Consider the following 20,864-nt stretch of genomic DNA (forward strand, 5'->3'; position numbering starts at 1 on the left):
CTGAGTATGTCACACTGAAATGGCCAGAAGCATTCCCTCTGGCTAGTTTAAAAACCTGTTTTGTTTTTGTATTTGACTGCTTTTGTGGTGCTGAGGACTGAACCCTAGCTAGGAACGTGTTTGTGTTCTAGCTCCAGTGTTGAACGTATCTCCACAGTGTGCATACCACCTACATTTCTCCCTCCCATCTTCTCTGTGAAGTGTGACCATGGACATGAAGGGTAGTCTGCATTTGTAAGAAATCAAGCTCTCTGAAGGTAATTAAACCCTTTTGCTAACTCTCAGGGTCCACCAGAATTAAGAATTAGAGGAACGTTGTAGGGAAAGGGAGGCCTCTTACCTTTCATACTCTTTGGCAATGCACCAAGGACCAAGGTGCTCCCTGGGAAATCCAATGTGGGGGTTGAGCCCTGGCAGGATTTAGACTCAAACAAGAGCACCATTCAAGCTAATGAGGGCTGGAACAAGTAACATCACTGTGAGGAGCTCACTACTGAGCATGCATATTAATGAGATTAACTTGTTTCCTGTTGGTGCTGTTATGGCAAGTGAACTGGGTTAGGCCATTCTCCCTTGACACACAGGCTGGAGGAGCTGTGGGTTGTGTGCTCTTAAGGCAGGAGTGGCAAGAATGGTGGAAGGAAGCTTGGCTTACAGAGGCTGGTTTCCCCCTCCAGCATCTAGGAGGGCAAAGGCATCAATCCAACAAAGAATGGAACTGCTTTGGAACACCAGGGCCACCTACAGACAAGGAATGCTGCTATATATTCAGACAAATTAATGGGTTAAACACATTTTTGGTAGAAAGATGTGAGTATGTATTTTCTTGATCTTCATATGATAGTTTGAACTACTATATAAATACTAAAAATCAAAACTAAAAAAAAAACTGAGAACGTCAATAAAAAGGGGATTAAAACTTGTTAGACTAGATTTGTTGCTTAGGAAAGCTGAATTATGTTTTTTTCTTTTTCTTTTTTTTTTTTAATTTTTTGAGACAGGGTTTTTCTGTGTAGCCCTGGCTGTCCTGGAACTCTGTAGACCAGGCTACCCTCAAGTTCAGAGATCCATCTGCCTCTGCCTTCCAAGTGTTGGAAGTAAAGGCCTGTGCCACCAGGCCTGGCCAATTAAAAAAAAATTCTTTTTATTGAGTGTGCATGTATGAGTGTGTGCATGACAGCAGCTGACAGTAGTATATTCCTTTATTGAATCTCGGTTTTCATTTAACCATATACCTTAATGATTGTTCCACGGTTATATGTATATGCAGAGCTGCTTAAGTTACCAGAGCTTGTCTGTGGCTGTTCAGAGGCTGATGATGAGTGTCTTCCTCTGTCACCCTTAACCCGACAGGGGTGGGTACATTGTGGGAAGCCACTAGGAACATGGGGGAAACTAAGAAAATAGGACATTGCATTGCAGCAAAATCTGTTGATGGCTACACACCTTGGTGCTGCCTTCTCTTTCCAGTAATCTAAGGTCTTCTCCTCTTGGTACAGAAGACAAGGCTAGCTTCCCTTTATGTTACCTCTATAGGGGAAACTACAATCCATGCATGACTTTTAGCGACTGCCCTGCCCCCCCAAAGGCTGTTCAATAAAAACCATAAATTGACCCGAAACAGATAATCAAAATAAGAAGCATCCTTTCATTCTATATTCCAGCAAAATGAACATAGACCAAGAGACAGAGGGGTCAACAAAGCCGTTCATAAATGAACTAGAGAAAAGCTTTGGGAGACTTTAATGAGTAAGTGCTCACCAAGTTCTTTGGTTTTGCCTAGGAACTGAAGACCTAGAGAAACACAGTGACATCCCCAGTAATAGAATAAAAATGACGACAACAAAAGCCCTATTTACTGATGAAGACTTGGGGACTGGGCTAACTCAAACCTCTGGAAGGTCCCTGCTAAAGAGGATAATTCCAAATGCTCCCACTGTGTGCTTCAGCAGGGCACTGCTCAGTGGTATAACAGGCTTGTCTCAACGCCATGGAGTGCCTTGAGTGCAGGGAGGTACAGCCTGGGAGCCACCTGGATTAGCTTCTTTTGAAATTTTTTAGTTCCTCTGAGAAGCCTGGCTGCTGCTTACTTCCAGCCATCACTCCAAGGTTTGCAGAGTTAATCTCTTTTAATCTTCCTTTTTTTTTTTTAACCTCATCCCCTCTCCCCAACAAACGGCACATATCTCTAAAAACTTTATGCAATCTATACACGCCTTCATATATTTGGATCTTTCATACAAACATGTGCTTAGTGGTTGTTCCACTTAGTGTGGACAGGGCTGACCTCTTCACTTTCAAGTATCACACTGTAACTGTCTGACTTAGGGAAGTACCATCACTTAATCCTAATTAACAGGTATTTACATTGTTTTAAATTGGTTGTGAGGATCAAAAAATTGTGCAAAAATTTGCTTTATATACAGGTCACTTTGCATGTGGAGAATATTTGAAGGATCAGAGAATATTTGAACTTTACAGAAGTTCTTGGTTAGAAGGCAAAGGCACTGTGGTTACTTAAAAATTATTTTGTTTGGGTGTTTTGCTGCGTATTACATGTCACATTACGTCTGTGGACCACTTGAGTGCCTGGTGCCTCCAGAGGCCATTGGATCCTCTAGGAATGGAGTTACAGATGGTTGTGAGCCACAATATAGGTGCTGGGAATCAGAGCTGGGTCCTCTAGGAGTCAGTGCTTTTAATTCCTGAGCTATCTCTGCAGGCTGTTTACCTTTATAAAACTAAGATTTGAGAAATAGTTTGGATTCAAACCAATCTTGATATATTTTTATTGGGATAACATCCCACTAATAATTTAGGGAGATAATCATCACCCAAGGCTTATCAATAAATGTCTCCAATATCTCTGTACCTTTTGAGTCACAACTTCGTTGGTGCCTTATTAATTCTTCATAGCGTCTTCTAGGAAGCAATCAAAACAGAGAGCGCTAATGCTCAAATGAAAACATCACAGAGAATCCTAATCTGGTGCGGCCTTCTGGCGGTAGACAAGGGCTGAAGCTTTCTAGTGAAAAGGCCACTTGCAAGTGGACTCTGAAGGTTATTTCATTGCTGTGTGGTGCATTCCAGCTCCGGAGCTGGCTCTCCAGAGTTCTCAGGCTTCAACGCTGCATCGACACCCAAGGTTTTGGCTCTCTTCCCAGATCTTTTTGGTTTGGCAGCATTTGGTGATGTCTGGAAATCTGCTGACCACAGTGGGCCAGTGAGTTCTTGAATGGGACACTGATTCCCCTGGTCTTTGTGTGTCCAAAGGCTTTAGGATTATACTCTTTAGACATATTGCAGTTGCTAAGTTCTCTACTGGGTTAGTCTCAGGACGCTTTGGCAAGAGGGTCTGAGGAGGAAGAGGAGCTTCCTGATCACAGAAAACGAAGATTTGGAGGACACGTTCTGTGAAGGTGCAGCACGCTGGAGTTCCAGCTGGAAGAGCCTTATCCTCAGTGGCTGAATGGACGGAAAAGTCATCTTTTACATTTTCTCTGGCAAACAGACACTCTGTGAAGGTCAGCCAAACCTGATAAACTGGGCACCTTCAACCATCACTTGGTTCAGTTACCAGAGAAAAGCTGAACACCTGCCTTAGTTACTGAACTACGTAGGAATCAAGTATGTATTGACACACAACAGAGTATTTTTGGATGACAATTTCACAATTTTTGTCTTCATCATCTTGTTCCAGCAACTTTTTCCAGGGACATTGTGCCACTGAAGAGCTAAGTGAAACTTTAAAGATGTGTAACTGTATCAAAGTATGGTAAACATCTCCAGGTAACGTGTCTTCTGCTACCACATGCTTAAGAACGTTTGTTAGCCTTCCCCCCCTTTTTCTGCAACAAAAGATCCTGTGTTCTAAACTTGAAAGCTACACAAGAATCCGGACAGTGTAGTGTGATGAATGCTTCCCTTGTTTAGTGCAACCAAAAATTAGGACAAAGGCCAAAAGCAGAAATTTTGGAGCAAGTTCTAAGTGAATTAAAGGCATATGGAATAGTCAATCAGCAAGGCAAAGACAACGCTCCACAATTTGGCAGTAAAAGGATAAAGATGAGCTGTGAGTGAGATTGGCGGTTCAATCTGATGATGTCACTGGTTTTTTGCAGGTTGAGTGTGTTGCCAAACTCATGAATTAGCCTTCCCTGGGTAGAGGACAGAGATGCTGTGATGGTGTTCTCATCACATCTTTATTTTCACTGTGATAGACACACCATAGGCTCTAAATACTAAGTCCCTACACACGACAGACGAGGCGAGACCATCAGCAAAAAGAAACTCTTGCAACACGTTAGGCAGGAGGCATGTGGTGTGCAGAGAGCATCTTCAAGTCCAAGAAGTTTCATGATTTTCCTTATATTAACAGAACCCATTGCAATCAAGCTGTAAAGGTGCCTTAGGATTCCACTGCTATGAAAAATACCACTAACAACAACAACAACAACTTGGGGAAGAAAGGGTTTATTTCACCTTATAGATTATGATCATGAAGGGCATCCAGGGCAGGACTCAAGACAGGAACTGGAGTACAGGCCATGGAGCAGCACTGCTGACTGGCTTGCTCAGGGTCAGGGTCAGCATCCGTTCTAACACCTCCTTCCCAGGGATGGCAGCACTGTCCACAATGGCTCGGGGATAGGCTCTCCCTTCCATATTAATCAATCAAAAAAAGAAAAGCTCACAGACTTGCTTGTAGGCAAATCAGATGGAGGCTCTTTCTCAATTGAGGTTCCCTCTTCCCAATGACTTTAAGCTTGTGCCAAGATGACAAAAGCTAACCAGGGTTTGGCAGTTAGCCCTCAGACTCGAGAACTATTATCTTTGAAGCTGTGACTGCACTGTACTGCAAGATCAGAATGTGTCACATGCAGACCTTATCACCTGATGCTGAGAGAAACATGGTGGCCAGTTTCTAGTAGAATAGAATGTGGTGCCCATAGCTTATGAGCAGATCCCATCATCCTTCAATTTTCATAAATGTATTAAAAATTCCAGTCAGAATTGGACTATGCTGGCATAAATGCTTTAAGGATTTTTTTGCCATCCAAGCTGATCACTGCAGAGATAAGGCAGGAATCAAAGATGCTTCAACAAAAATTGAAGAATCTGAGAAAAATTCACATGCCACGTCTAATGCCAATGAGGAAAGAGACCCAGACCCTCACCCAGGGTGGGTTTACTGTTGACAGGCTGAGTACCAGAAGAACATGGTTAGACTTTTCTTGCATGAAAATTTGTGAGATCAGTTAGTATTTTTTAGAGGTCAAGATGATGGGAAAGGGTGTGGTCATCTTGAGGGGAAGGCTGTGATACTTCTTGATATTCCATGTCTTCCAGGAAACAGCACTGAAGGTGATGTACCAATGCTTGGTCAGCTGCAGTACCGCGGATTCAAGCAATGGAGGATGGAAGCTGGAAAAACAGTCAGTACTGAACATCAGCAGCTGCTTCCTAATACAGCTGTTTGCAAAGCACGTACCTTATAACACATTTTCCAAGAAACTTCGAGGTGGCTTAAAGGGCACAGGAGTGTGCAGGCTCAGTGCAAGCTCTAAGTCATGTGTGTACGGCGCCCAAGAATCTGCGGCCGCTGGGACTGCAACAGGGCCCGGAAGCCAAGTCTGCCCTGGGCTGCGGATGACACTTTTCTTAGTCTTACTCCAACAGAATTCTGGTCAGGCATAATCTTCCTAAGGGATATTTCCCAACATATCCTGAGAGCTTCAGGGTGGGGAGGAAGTAAGTTACACTCTATTACATATGAATGAAAAACCACAAGGTAACAGACAATGCCACGCATGGACCCACCCTTGTTCAAACAAAGGCAGAGGAAGAATTCATGCTAACAATCTACTGAGATACTATTTTGGGGAATACATGCACCATCAGCAAAAATGCTTCTCCTGGTCTCCAAAAAATACAGTCCTTAAGTTGCAGGAATTAACTTACTTTGGAAGTTTTAGCTGCTGTCAAATGTGGTGGTGAACACCAGTCGCGTTGTGTTCGTTTCCTTCCTCACCATACTTGCATTTGTCATTAGAAAGGAGAACTAATGAACGTTCTCCTGGGCTTTTGTGTCCTCTGCCCGAGTGTTGAAGGCTCAGACGTATAAGAAGTCTATTCAGATCTGCTCAGACTCTTTCATGAGGCCTGAAGAAGTGAGGGAGACAACTCCAGATACAAGTTATGGACAGTTTGGCTTCTCCCTGGTAAGCCTAAGAGGGGTGTGTGCAGCAAGCATGTGCGCGCGCGCGTGCATGCATCTGAGTCCCAAATATGCAGCCACTCTCTATACTTAGGCAGTCTGCTACAAAACAGGACAGGAGGTTCTGTTTCTGGCTGAGCATGTGACTTGAGCAGGGTGGAAACATTGCCTTGTAAGATGAAGGTTCCGGATGAGGGGGAGAAACTGCAGAATAAAGGGATTAACTGTGATCAGTATTTCACTATAGAAGCTCGTCTTTTTTAAGCTAAATTTTCCTACCCCTTTCAGCAGCACTTTGGGGATGCAAAATACACTTGGTACAGCAGACTTCCTGAATCCTCCTGCAAATTAATTTTTTTAAATCTTATTTTCTAATATTTATTTGAGACAGGGTCTCAGTGTGTAGCCCTGCCTGGAACTCTCTTTGGAGACTAGTTTTTTTTTTTTTTTTTTTTAACTAATTTATTTAATTTCATTTTATGTGCATTAGTGTGAAGGTGTCAGATTCCTTGGAATCAGCATTACAGACAGCTGTGAACTGCCGTGTGGGTGCTGGGAATTGGACCCGGGTCCTTTGGGAGAGCAGACAGTGCTCTTAACCACTGAGCCATCTCTGCAGCCCAAGAGACTAGGTTCTTTTAACTTGCAGAAATCCACCTGTCTCTGAGCCCCTAGTGCTGGAGTTAAAGGCATGTACCACTAAGCCTGGCTTGAAGGAACTTTATAATCTGCAATTTCTCACTTACTTTCTGGCATGCCATGTTAATCTTCCCAGACCATGTTTTGGAGAACTAAGTGCTCCTGCTTTGAAACCTGAGTGATCTTGGAGAGCCCACTGCCTCCCGCAGCCACTGTGCGCTCAGTCTCCACTCAGCCTGGAGCCTTTACTTCTCTTGACCTTTGCTGCTGCGTGAAACTAAAACCAACCAGAGGACTTTAAAATTGAAACAGCCTGAGGGGCCTGGAGAGATGGCAAAGCGGTTATGAGCACTGGCTGCTCTTGCGAAGGACCCAGGTTTAGGCCTTACTCAGTGGCACACAATTATCTGTAACTCACGTTCCAGGGGATTCAGCACCCTCTTCTGATCCCTGCTGGCACCAGGCACACATGTGGGGTTGCTTTTGCACACACAAGCAAGACACCTGTAAATATCAAATAAATCTAAACAATACAAAAGCTACACAAACTGTAAGATTTGAGTCTTTGAAGATATTCAAAGACCAATAGAGAATACACACGCTCAGGTCACTATCATCACAGGACTGAGGTCCGCTCAGCGGCTCTGTTCATCCAGCAGTCCAGCACTGTAGGGCTGTAAAGAGTACCACCAGTTCCCGGCAGAGGCCTGGGGTCTGGACAGCAGGGCCTGGATGCGATATGAAACGAGAGTAAACAGACCACAGCTACTCCACATTCACTTTGGTAGTTTTCTTGTTTTTAAAAGAGACACTATCGGTACATTGTCTTTTAGCTCTGCCTTGACCATTAACACGTCATAGATCTTTGGCCTGTTTCCATAAGCAGTGTTAAGATTCAAAAGCCTCTTAAAGATCTTTTGGTCAGTTTCTCAAAAACTGAAATGCCTTACTCAATAGATCGAAAGACACAGTAACTTAGCTGATGAGGGCCAACTGTCTCTCTGAAAGGTCTGCCAACAAAACCTGTTTGGTCTGACTCCACTTCAAGGGGTTCAGGTGTCCCAGCTGCTGACACTGCACTCACTTGAAATGTTTAAAGTGTGCTATGTATGTATGAGGGCTGGTGCAGCCTGCAAAGGGTTCAGGACAGAGGGCAGTCTATGGAGTCAGATCTCTCCTTCTGCCATGTGGTTTCTGGGGACCGGACCTGGTAGCATGGGTTTTTAACCACCGAGCCGTGCCAGTGGCCTGTGACTTCTTTCCAGTGTGTCCACTGTTGTGCAGCAGCCCAGGCTTGCTCCAAACTCCCTATGTAGCAGAGGACAACCGCATCTCTGCTCCTCCTCTCCTCTTCCCTCCCCTCCTTTTCCCTCCCAAGTGCTGAGATTATAGGTGTGCTCCCACTTCATGTGCTGCTGGGGATTAAATTCAATAGTTCATGCTCAAAGAACACTACCAGTTCAGTCCCAACCCTGCCCCCTTCACCAGCCTTTCGTCGGAGGGCTAACCTCAAGCTCACAGCAACCCTTCTGCCTCGTCTGGCTCTGGTATTAAATGCTTTACAGGTAAGGGTGGTTTAGCATAGAGAAAGAGACTGATGAGAGTTTCTGGGTCTGAGGTCTCTGAAACAAACACAAAAGCCAACTTTCTGATACAGAGTAAAGCCGAAGATGCTCAAGGCTTGGAAAGCCGGCATTATTTTGTAATTAAGTCCTAAAATACAGTTAATAGTGGATTATGAGACAAGTGCACCAAAAAAGTGCATTTACTGCTGAAAATAAAGTTCAGAATAAAAAGCCTCAGAAAGGCCAATTTTAAAGGAAAAATAAGATTTAGTAACAAATATTCTCTTTCTCCAACCTAACTGGGTTAAATTTTGTGTGATCAGTACTCAAGAAATTCAGGATAAACACAAGGTAGAGAATAGACTTTTAATAGTATCAAAATCAGGACTTTTGGGGGCCAATTTAGTACTTGGAGTAAAATTGTGAACTGTCAACTTGGTAACTGACTTCGCTTCTAAAGCGTCAGAATCATACACTTTGTATATTTAGTGTGTACAAGCACATCCCATGATTACATGCAGAAACGGGGTGACGAGAGCGATAAAACCAAAACTGCCATCAGTACCGATGAGATCATGGACTGGAAGCAGCTGTCCAGAAGTGCGGGACATCTACTGTTCACTGAAGGGGTGGTCTGAGTGCTGCTCCTCCCCAGACCTGACACACGCCCAGGGAGGGAAGCTCGACTGCTTTGCAGTGTGAGGAAAAGCAAGTGGACACACTTTGCTCACGGAAGCAGACTTTGCCTTTCAGTTCATGTCCAGCATATGCTCTGCTACTTTTAAGGACAGCTATACGACAGACATGGGTTTAGTTTTCCTGAGAATTACAGAGACCTGCTAAATAAATAGGCTATGAAGATGACCTGAGCTCACAGGAACTGCCAACTTAATGATGATGCTTAGCTCTGCTGAGATTCATTAAAAGCCTGTCGAGCTAGGGTTTTTGTGAGCCACACACCTGGTCACACGCCTTGGAATTCTTAAAACACTATAAAGAAGTGCTGCTGTATGTTGAGCAAATTCAATGGCAGCTGAGGAGGACAGTGGTGAGGGCAAGGAGCAACACCCATAAAAAGCCACGGGCTCTGCCACCGTACAGAGAAAAGAGCAAGAGAGGTGTGGGCTGAGCAGCTCTGCTCCTAGCTGACAGACTGCCAGAACCCACTAAGTTCCTCACACACAGGAAAGACAGCACCTTGAGTGGAGCCTAGGGAGAGCCATCAAAAGCGAGGGTTGGCTGTGGCAGGGCCACTACTGCTCCCTTGACGTTAACTCCTCCTCCGCGTAAGAACCTAGAATGTATCTTCACAGTCATGCTCCGACCTACTATTTGCAGGCTTCTTAAGGTCACTCACGAGTGACGTGATTAAATAGCGCAGAAGAGCATGGTCTGGCTACAAGCCGAACTCTCCACTTGCTGTGTACCTGATGGAAGGCACTTTAAAACCTGGTGCCTCGGTGTGTTAACACGTGAGACGGCGACAGGCATTCACGAACGCAAAGCTTATACAGCTCGCTGAATGCACACCTCAGGTGAAAGCACTGTGGGACAAGCACGACCCGGAACCCTCCCCAGCGCCGCAGCGTCTGTCTCTGTGCCCAAGCCACCATGTTTTCTTTAGCGCTTTAAATAGGGACTGTCAGTGGCACTCTATCCCTTCACGTGTTAGCTGTTTGGCACAGAGATGTTCCTACCTGTCAAGCTGTCACACTCTCTAGCCCAAAGCTGTTTCCTAATGTTCTAATACAGCTAATGCATACACGCAGTGTGGAGGCCTGTGCTGAAAACTTGCAGCTTTCTCTGAAGTACATGTGACATTAAAAAAAAAATTAAAAAATAATTGAACTAGGGCTGTGTAAAACCACATCTTTAATGGAAAAACAAAACCAAAACCAAAAAAAAACCCAAAAACCCTGAAAGTATGCCTCAGGATCACCTATTCATCTGCAAAGATGAAGTTTTAAGAAAAAGGGACCTCGACATGATACAAAATAAATGTGGCTCAAATGAAACATTAAAAATGTTTCATACACTGAAATAACTAGTTAGAGATAAGTTATAAGTACAGTAGTTCAAATATTGCTTTTTAGCATTAGTTTTTCGAAACAAGTTAAACTGAGAACATTTAAAATTTCTTATGTTCTTCCTTCAAAGGAACTGTGGTCATGGAAACCTGCACAGGATCCAAACCCATGACCCCACAGATGCATCATGCAGTCTTTACCGCAGATGGACTGGGCTTCTCTTGATTAGCACTCTGTGTTGGATTCATTCTGGAGGACTGCGGTGGCTGCCTCAGGCAGGGCGCCTACCCCTGTGCACTTCCACCGTGCTATTCTGTGCAGGCCTCTGCTAGGCTCACAATCAAAACGACAGACAGTAAATAACTCCTTTAGAACTGAAAATGTGTTTTTTTTTCTCTTTTAAAAATAAAGTGCTTTTAAATTAAAATATTTCTTGCCCTAAACAAAACTGGAACCTTGAAATCTCCATATCTTGACACATTTTAACAGCAAAGAAAGTTTTGGGCCATTCATATCCTTCAAGAGTTCAGATTGGATCTAGGCTGGGCTTTGCATCATTATGCTCCTGTTTGTACATGAACGTTAACAGAAATAGAGCGACGTCCAAGGATGACCAGTAGGCGGTGTGCGACGTGACGGCTGACCAGTAGCGGCTCTCCACAAGGCCCTCTCTCAGCTCAAAGTCGATCCTGTGCTCCAGCTCCACTGCAAAGACAAGAGTTAGGTGAAGATTAAGATGGGTTTGCTGAAGGCGGGAGAAGGTTGGGTAAAAAATCTACATCCTCCTCACTCTGAATTTATGGGGCAGTAAAGAAGCCAAAGCAGTCAGGGTTCTGCGGTGCAGCCCGTCCCTCTGTTCGAGCAAAAATAACGAAAAAGGCTAAACTGACTCACTTGCTCTCATGGCATATTTTTGGAGTTAAAAAAAAAAAAAAAAAGGAGGCTTAAATCTTAGATGACTATTTCTTATCTCCCTTCTTTGAAGAATTTTCTCAGTTAGGGAGGCCCAACAGGACACCTGTTTCTGTGGGAATATGTTCCACAGTAACCAGCATTTATTTTTTAAAATTATTAATATTACTTCATAGTAAAAATATTATTTAGTGTGATTACCAACAGCGTTCTGCCCCACGGGGCCAAGTCTCTTAAAGGCACCCTCCCCTGCCTCCTCCAGTCTATACCTATTTAATAGGGGTGCTAGCCTGTGCCTGCCACATTCAAGTACTCAAAAGAATCCACTGTGTTGGGAGGAAAAGTTAAACTGGGGGAATGGCCTGTCGGGGGAAGGGCTTTACCTATAATTCACTGCCCTCAAACAATTCCATGAATCTAATTAAACCTTTCCAATACCCACTGAAAGTCCTGGCAACACTGGAGAGCAATGAGCAGCTCAAGGCTCTCTTAAATGTCAATGGGCTAATCCTCAGCGATAGCATACTTGGAAACATGACTTTATGAAGGGCTGGCAGGATGGCAGGAGCCTGGTGCCCTAGCTTGATTCCTGGATCCCACATAAAGGTGGAACAGGAGAGCCAATTCCATGGAGTTGTCCTGTGGCTCATATATATGAAACTTACTTGTACACACACACATTTAAAAAATGGCATTATGATATTCGGGGTCTCTTAAAACATCCAGTACTCTGAAGGATCTATCTTACAAATAGAAACACTCATGTCACTACCAGACACTTATTACTATGTTTGTTTAGTGTCAATCAAAGATGTCAAAAAGTAAGAAGTGGCAAAAATAAAGATGCTGGAAAAAAAAATCTGGGTTTTGCTTTATATTGGTAATACGGTAGTCATGCATAAGAAGTCATATTGTACTAGAAAAGAATTGAAATACTCTGTTAATGCTAGTTTTAAACAGGGCTTGTGTTGTGGTAACAGCATTTGGCAGTTTGAAATATAAACATACAGTAGGTACCTCTGAGTTATGCTTTTCCAATTTGTGAGTGTATCTGTGTCCACTCAGAGAAGACTTGGACTTAAGAGGTGGAAGCAGACCAGGCTATAAAATACTTGTACAGAAAACCAGTACAGAACTTTCACGAAGTTCTTCCAACTCCAATTCTTCACTTAATTAAAATGAAACTAATCCATAAGTCAGAAATTGCTGAAAACCATGTGGATTAGGCAAGAATGCCCTAGTCCTTTCCTGTTGTACTCATGGGCCTTCACATGAGATTTGTGGGCACCGTCGCCCACAACAGATTAGAATACAAAGATGAGAAAACGGAATTCTCAAGCATGATGAAGTGAAGTCAAGATAAAGCAGGTCACAGGACAGAGACAGGTAGGGGTGAGCCGCATGGGACCCTCAGCTGCTGCTGTGCTGCTCTAGACTGCAACTTTCCGGCTGAGCCTGTTTTGAAGTCAAAGGGACACATTTTCTTGTTACAAGAATCACTTGGCTCCCCTCTGATTTAAAGCCCTGAAATTTATTCTTAACATGCCATCACTATCCTAGAACACTGCTTTCATAATGTTGTAACTCTTTTTATCATGTGCCCTTGTTATTGTCACCTCTGGGGACGTCAGTGGTTACCTAGACTGGCTCCATCTATGCTTTTTATTTATCACTGGGCTTGGGTTAGAGTCAAGAAAATGCAAATCAGGTTGCCAGCTTTCCTCCCCAAACTGCTGAGTCTCCCACCTTCTCCTGGGCCCACAGTACAGCCACCTCACATCTTGCTGGGTTTGTGGGAAGATGAGGGAGGAACTGAAGTGGGCTTGCCTGTCTCCTCTTCACAGAATCTCCAAGGGAGAGGCTTTATATGGCAGCACCACTTTGAACTGTTCTACAACACACTGATGGCCAAAACAGGTTCTGATGCACAAGCACCCCGTCCCTGTATTGTCCCACTGGGACTTGCTGGGGCTGCATAGGGGGATGGATTCTACTAGTTCCTCCAGCCCATGAGGATCATGGGGAAAGGAGCAAATAAAATCACCTTTCCTTCTTTTTCTATGCTTCAGACACCTACATGTAAAACCTGCTAAAAACAAAACAAAAAGAATCTTGTTTCTAAGCAGGTAGAGATGACAACTGAGAAGCAGCTGTGGTGCGTCCAGGCCAAATGGCAGCTTTGGAGTCATTCCCTAAGTGCTGACCGTTTTGTTTGGTTTTTGGACTGTCTCTCATTGGCTTGGAGTGTGTTACACAGGCCAGGTCAGCCGGGCAGGGGCTCCGGGATCCAACTCCGTGGCACTGGCTTAAGAGTGAGCACTGCCCTCTCTTTAGAAAGTGGATTTTGAGGGCTCTGAGGCTTGAGCTGAGGTTCTCTTGTAAGCATTTCACTGACTGAGCTATTTCTCCAGACCAACGGGTTATTTTTTATGAAAATGTTTGGCTGAATAATAGCAGCTGGAGAGATCCTTATATATGGTAATTTCTTTAGGGGAATTTGCTGAGTTAGGTCATTATGAATTCTTGCTCTGGAGGCAAAAAGGAGCCAGCTTGTTATACTCAAACTGTTTGGGAATTGGGTCAAGTAGTATGTTTTTTTGATAACTAAAAAAGATAAATGAAAAATTAAAGGTGACTAAAACAACCAAAGAAAACCCTGAACACATTTTTAAATATCAAAGATAAAATTCACTACTAATAAGGAAAACACAAGACAGAAACTACAGAAGAAGAAATGAGAAGTTAGTGATAAAAGAAACTTGGAATTGTTAACGTTAGTCCTTAGTGATACAGGCAGATTCAGCGTGTGCCGGAAAGGAACACTGAGAATACCTTTGCACCAATATCACTACATTTAAAAACAAGTTCACCCTGTGGAGGACACTCTGTATTTGTGTTGGAATGCACTGTCAGCTATGGCCGACACGCAACCCAAGTGCTGATGTCAGACATAAGGAACAACTAGGAGTGATGCAGTTCTTTGTACCAGGAAACCTTCTTTTGTCTAAGTCTAGACATGAGAAGAACAGTGAACCTCGGAGGGCCTCGAGGACAATAAAGAAGACAGACATGGCCTAATGCCTTTCTCCTCTCTCTGAAGCCCCTCTTTTGTAGGAGTGCGGTAGTTAGCGTCTGGAGTGACTGTCAACTCTACTTTGGCGACGAGAAAGTACACGTATAGTCTGCAGTGTAGCATTGATGCTGCTCTCACAGGAGTGGTCCCATCTCTCCCTGAGCACACCTCTAAGGAGACTGTTCCCAGAACGCTGAGCGCCACTCCTGACATAGACCATACCGAGGCTATCATCTTTACTCTGCATTACATTTTCCGGAAAAAGAAGTTGTGGGAGATAAAAGAACGATTCTTGAAGTCTGAAATCTGTGAAAAAAAACAAACAAGATGCTGTAAAGGCAAGGCTGACTGTTAAAAATGGCCTTCAAAGAGCCATGTTCCAAATAAGCTGACTAACCCTAGCATAGACAAAGGAGCCTACCCCTAGGCTTCTGTGAAGAGCTCCTTCATGGAAAATATGAGTACAATTCAATTCTCAAGTGTAACGTCAGAATCTACTGACAGCCCAGACACTCCTCAAACTTAGTGCTAATTCAGGTTGTAACCTAGAGAGCAAAAAACAAACAAACAAATCCCACAGGGTTGTAAGAAATGAAATCATAAAATTTTTTAAAATAAGCCTCATCTTTTCAGAAGCAATTATGGATAGCTATGTAAGAAATGTCAACCTGATGAAAGTAAAGAAGGCCAACTGACAACACTTACTCTTCAAGGTGGAAACGCAATTGATCATGAACTCAGTGTGTCGCCCTTACCGATAATGAGACTCAAAGACAATGGCATCAGAATAAAGAAATCCAGAAGAGCTGAGGCAATCAATGTGAGGAGGTAGGAGGGAGGAAGGAAGCCCAGGTACCTAATCACAACAGTCAAATTCCAGGAAGAGTTAAGGAAGAGAAGTTTCAGGATTGCAAGACAGCAATTATGGCATACAAATCAGGATTACAGAAGGACACACTCCTGAGGCAAGACAAAGAGTCACTCAGACAGACCCGGAGCAAATTAAGACACAGAATCATAGTCAAAGTCTGACCGTAACAGTGCTGGCTACTGAGAGATGCCTACATGAAACGGAGTCTCATGGTTATCGCAGATGCAGCTGAGACCACAGCTGGGATTTACCGTGAGGGCGAGCAGAGCGCTGCATGCAAGCATGACAACATGGCTGGCCGTAGCTCAGCAGGACTGGAGGCTGCGCGCACAGCATATACGAGGGCCTGGGCTTGCGGGGGCATGTGTGAGGACTTCTCTTCAGCTGAGCACCACTGATCGCTGCTGAGGAAGGCCAGGTCTCTCCACACCATTCACAGCAGTACACAAAATGAGGAGGTTTTCTTTGCTCAGATTCTGTGTGTTTACTCCTCTTTCGGGGGAGGAGGGCTGTCTCAGCTGTTACTGGCTCTGTTCATCAGCATCACTGACACGCAGGGCAAGACCATATAGTACTGTAACTTTTTAGGGCCACCTTACAAAATTTCATCCAAAATAACTTTCTTCAGAAGTTAAAAGTTTTGATTTCTGCATGTCACTAAAGTATATACATTTATAATCATGTTTGTAACTAAAAATGAGTGAACCATAGTATAAGAACTCAGAAGAAAAATGAGTTCTATACAAATATCAAAGCCTAAAAAGAACTGTCTACACATGGTCCAAATAACTCGCAAAGAAATTTTTAGCACTGAAACATGCTGCTGGTCCACTTAGGAGCACTCAGCCTCCTGCTACTCCAGCCTGGAGTGGGCTGAGTGTGGAGGAACCGTGCAGCCTCGGAGATGCCAACCTGATTGGTTCTGGTTGCTGGTCACTTCAGAATTCACAGTGGCAGACAGCAAGAACACAGTGCTACCAGCACTGCTAAAAGGACTGGAGAAGTGCATTTTGTTTCGCTTGCTTCAGAAAGGGAGCGGCTAGTTTAGAATTCGTCGTTCCTTATCATCAGTGGGATAACACAAAGTGTCAGTGCTGTTACGGGACACTTAAACATTTGCTGGTGGACTAGTATTTTACAGTTATGCAAGATTTAAAGAGTTTAAAGTCCACTGGGGGAAAAAAGTTTCATCTTAAACCTACATGCACCTATGCAGAAACCCCTGCTATCCACTGGGTCACCAGGCAGGCACAGAGGACACAAAGTGGGATCCAATAGAATGCTTCAGCTTTGGAGCGTTCATAAAGCTGTGTGGGAGTGCGGTTAGCGGCAGGACAGAGCAGAGTGTCAGACGCAGGAGCCATCTATAGTGAGGCCAAATTTAAACCCTGGTGACTGCATTAACAAAAACGCACTTTGTAAAAGCTAGGGGCACCTACCCCAAGGAGACTCTTCTTGTGCCAGAAAGCCCAGCTTATAATAATGTAGTAACTTGTCAATGTAGACGCTAAACTGAACTTAGCTAGAGAATATTCTTAAAATTCTTAAGTTTCTTTTCTTTAAAATACTTCAGACCTGGACCACAGTACTCCTGTCCTCCTGTCCCTCCCCACCCCTCCTAGGCTAGAGGTAAGCAAGAGCTCAAGGACAGAACGACAGGAACTAACATGCAGAGTCGAGGAAGCCGGAGCTGCTGTGCGGCAGGGTCTGTGTGGCCACGTTGGTAGTAGAGGGTGAAGCAACAGGCTTCTTGTCATCGTCCATTGTGTCTTTAGACGTGTCAGATGGCTGCGATGCTGAAGAACGCCCAAATCTCGAGAACAGTATTCCTCCAAGCCCCTTTCCAATGCTGGCGGCCCCTGTGTGTCACAGAAGAGGTTGGTCACTCTGCTGGCTCACCGTCCACCCACTGAGGGCACCACCCGTAATTACAGCCGACTGGCAGAAGGGTCAAGCCTGACTCACTTTTTCCCAAGGGTGGGAATCTAAAAAAATTTTCAATTTCTATGGAAGTTCTGTAATCTTTAAAAGAAGGAAAGTTGTATAAATTCTAGGAATACCGATTTAGGGATATACAAAACCACCGCAACCAAGATGTTATTTTATCCAAATGTTCATTGTTATAAAAGTATTTGGCAAAAGACCTCTGCTGGTGGCACAGGGCATATACCTACAATCAGTAAGTATATGTCTTACTGGATTTATGCTATAAAAAAGCCACTATTAACCTCCGAGCATGATGTCAAATAGCAAGCAACTCTGGTAGGTAAGGACAACTTACAGTGCCATCTTGTGGCATTTATATGAAGGGACACTCGGCCAGAAACAAAGGACAAATTCAAATGGTATGCAATTGAAATGCTCAGTTTCTGTGCTGGCAAGTTACTCAAGGAGAGACGAAACATCCCTGTTGTCCTAAATGAGTTGACTTCTAGAAGATATCAGAGTCCTGATGGGGAGATGCTCCCAGAATGCACAAGAGGAAGTAGAGCAATAAAAACCACATTTTTAAAGGATTCCCTCAGCAGGTCATAGGACCAAGACTATAATGAGGGGCAGAATGCCTTTTCTTGATCTTCAGTATAATTGGAGGCTATCAGCACATCTCTTCAGGAAGCAGCGAAGCTACTTTTAGAGATGGACAGTTGCAAGTTTTCTAATAGTGTATTTCCAACCAATTTAATACTTATACATAAAGTGCTTACATTCATAGATAAGAAAAATAAGCGAAATTACCCAATATGCTTGCTTTGCCAATGTTAGTTATGGATTCTCCGTAGTGGCGCCGGGATAAGACGGGGGAGGTCACAGGGCTGGGGAGACTTGCAATGCTTTCACTCTCGGAAACTGAGGTAGGCTCTTTTGCTGGGTTGAGAAAGTTTGGCTTCATATGCTCGTAAGGTAGAGGATTTGACGTGTTATACCAGTGGATTTGGACAGGAGAAATGTTGCTGTAGTGTTTTAGAATCAATGGTTCTAATCTGTAGGCCTAGATTTTTAAAAATGCAAAGAAATACAACATTAATATATAATATCTCAATTTTAGAAAAACGTTTATTTCTAAAGCTCTGTTGAATAAGTATATCTCAGAGCAAGAATTTAAAAAATGGCTATTTGAAAAAAAAACACTATATTTTTCACTGTTAATATAGGTAGTTATTTAATTACATGTCCCTAATAGTGAGATCATTAAAACAACAACAACAAAATTGTAGGTAGTTCTGACCAACAGTGTCTGTGAATTCATTTTCAGAGAATATTACTTTTATTGCATTCTGATATATCTAGTGAGATTTTTGTTGCAAATCTGAAGTCAACGATAGCCCAAATGTAGTAAAGGTCAGTCTTTAATATGTAGATATTTTACTATACTTAATTTCAAATACATGACTCCAATAAGAGCCTACCTTGACAGTCAAAAAACAAAACAACAACAACCAAACCAAACCAAACCAAACCAAACCAAACCAAACCAAGGCTGCTGTCTGTAGCAAGAATCAGATGTAGGTGTCAGATTCTTGCCTCTGTCACCAGTTAACTGCTATTTGTTAGGTCACACAATCTCAGAACTGTCTTATAGGAGAAGAGAATGTCTGTGAAGCCTGCCTAGCAAAGGTCCACACTAGACATTAAAGAAAGCATTAGGAAAAAGCCATACAGCAAGATGCATGCTTAGGATGTGTGAAGCTCTAGGTCTGAATCCCAGCACCAAACACATAAAAGCTATATCTGAGATGTACAAAGATGACAGAATTCACGCATGAAGAAAACCACCCAGACACACCAGCCTCAGAAGTGATGGTCATGACTGTGTGCTGAGCCTCTAACAGACCTGGGCTGTCACCCTGGCGGACGCTAACTTTCAGTTTCAGCTGGAGCTGTCTCTTATACATGGCAGGTGTAAGCGACTTTGTCAGTCAATGTTTATTCGCTTCTAGCTAAAGATCTTTAGAAGGACTTCACACAATATAATAAAAGCTAACTTCAGATATTTAAAATAGTTTTGCTATGTGTGTGCTGGACTGACCGCTATCCCTAACAAGATGTAAGGACACTTCATGTGTGTGGTGGGGAATCGAACCGGGCTTCTCCTGTAAGCTAAGCGAGTACTTTACCACTGAGCTGCATTCCAGCCTGAAAGCATGAGTCTTGTCTAAAAACCCCTCTTGACTCTCACTATTTACACCTGGATATAAGATCTTGGTGTGTTTACACTTAAAAACATTTTAAAAAACAAAGTAGAAAATTGGAAAAAAAAATGAGTATTTTAACCTTTCACTTTTCCTCAACTAAAGACATGGTTTTACCTCCTTCCATGCTTTCATTTTAAGAGGGTCTGCCAGACTCATCTTTATAGCATATGCTAGAAAAAACAGTACTTAAGCAGATTTTTTACTATTTATTTTCGTGTTTGTATACTATGACGTGTAGAGGACAGAGGACAACGCGTGTGGGTTTCAGGGAGTAATCTCAGGCTGCCACGCATGGTGCCGAGCACCTTCACCTGAGTTCCTGCGGCAGTTTTCCAAGTCAGATTTAAGCCTTACTGCCCCTAGGCCATCAGAATTACACCTGGCTGAGGTTTTAGGGTCCAGCACACAGGTGTCTCCTACACAGGTGACCAGGGAAATTACTCTTGTAATGTTTTTTTAAAGATTGGTTTATGTGTGTACCGTGTGTGCAGTGCCCAGAAAGCCAGAAGAGGAACCCCCGGGGCTGTATTTACAGAAGGCAGTGAGTCACCTGACATGGGAGCTGGGGACCAAACCCGGGGGCTATGCAAGAGCAGCAAGAGCTTTTAACTGAGCCACCTCTCCAGTCCCTGATAGAGATTCTCTGCAGCATTTTACTTCACGAACTCTGCATGAACCGACACACATGTTAAAAAGATAACCTTTCCCAATGAGCCAGAGAATAGATTCTCTTGTTAGTTCATGGTCCCTGACAGGGTTTCCAACAGAGCAGCGGCTCAGTATCTAGGAAGCTCACACTGAAACTCACCACTGGGTCTGTAGGATGAAAAATATTTAGCAAGCGGTTACAAATCTCTCTAGGTAAAATGTGGTCTTGACTTCCAGTATTTCCTGGTCGGATGCCACGCAACGCCAAAAAAACTGCGAGTGGGGATCCCATACAGAAGAAATTCTCAACCTAAAATGAAAAAAGCCATCCTAAATTTACAAAACGATCAAGTGTTATTTTCAACAGACTCTGGGGGTAACATCTTACATAATAAAATACAAACAAACAACAAAGTTACCCCTAAGCACATTTGTTTTAAAGTAAGCTTTGTCTACATTACTTGTTAATTACAACCATTAATGATTTTATAATAACTTACTTTCAGGAGGGCTATCATTTTTTAAAAATTCAACAAGTTAAAACTGAGCAGGGGAGGAAGGCAAGGGGCAGCACATTTCTGTGTCTCTCTCTACTGCTCAGGGATGTACTGAGCTAGGATGTGTGACCACACTAGGTGCTGTGAGGGATGGGCCAGTGGGCGGAGCCCTGTGTGGGAGGCACAGGGAAGGAATGTCATAGAAGAGTGGAACCTCCAACC

At 43.5% G+C, this 20,864-nt stretch overlaps 1 protein-coding gene and 1 long non-coding RNA gene across 11 annotated transcripts in view; one reads left to right on the forward strand and one right to left on the reverse strand.

Moving 5' to 3' along the window:
- The first annotated feature begins 558 nt into the window (after window positions 1-558).
- On the forward strand, window positions 559-6,439 carry LOC132656401 (uncharacterized). The gene is made up of 3 exons (XR_009594133.1): window positions 559-810; window positions 1,784-2,109; window positions 5,350-6,439. It is a non-coding gene; the product is annotated as an uncharacterized LOC132656401 (long non-coding RNA).
- A 2,334-nt stretch (window positions 6,440-8,773) lies between these two features.
- Window positions 8,774-20,864, reverse strand: part of Ddhd1 (DDHD domain containing 1) — a 61,655-nt gene continuing 49,564 nt past the window's right edge. For 4 of the 10 annotated variants that reach the window (XM_021643341.2, XM_060390677.1, XM_021643340.2 and 1 more), the window contains 5 exons: window positions 20,306-20,455; window positions 18,041-18,293; window positions 16,972-17,163; window positions 14,602-14,739; window positions 8,774-11,153 (listed from right to left, as the gene is read on the reverse strand). In XM_021643341.2, coding sequence (XP_021499016.1) covers window positions 10,975-11,153; window positions 14,602-14,739; window positions 16,972-17,163; window positions 18,041-18,293; window positions 20,306-20,455 — 912 coding nt within the window. In that variant the 3' untranslated portion in view covers window positions 8,774-10,974. The remainder of the gene's footprint in view (window positions 11,154-14,601; window positions 14,740-16,971; window positions 17,164-18,040; window positions 18,294-20,305; window positions 20,456-20,864) is intronic. The other 6 variants (XM_021643343.2, XM_021643347.2, XM_060390678.1 and 3 more) reach the window with 2 other exon arrangements.

This window comes from Meriones unguiculatus, chromosome 9, assembly GCF_030254825.1.
Source record: "Meriones unguiculatus strain TT.TT164.6M chromosome 9, Bangor_MerUng_6.1, whole genome shotgun sequence".
NCBI lineage: Eukaryota > Metazoa > Chordata > Mammalia > Rodentia > Muridae > Meriones > Meriones unguiculatus.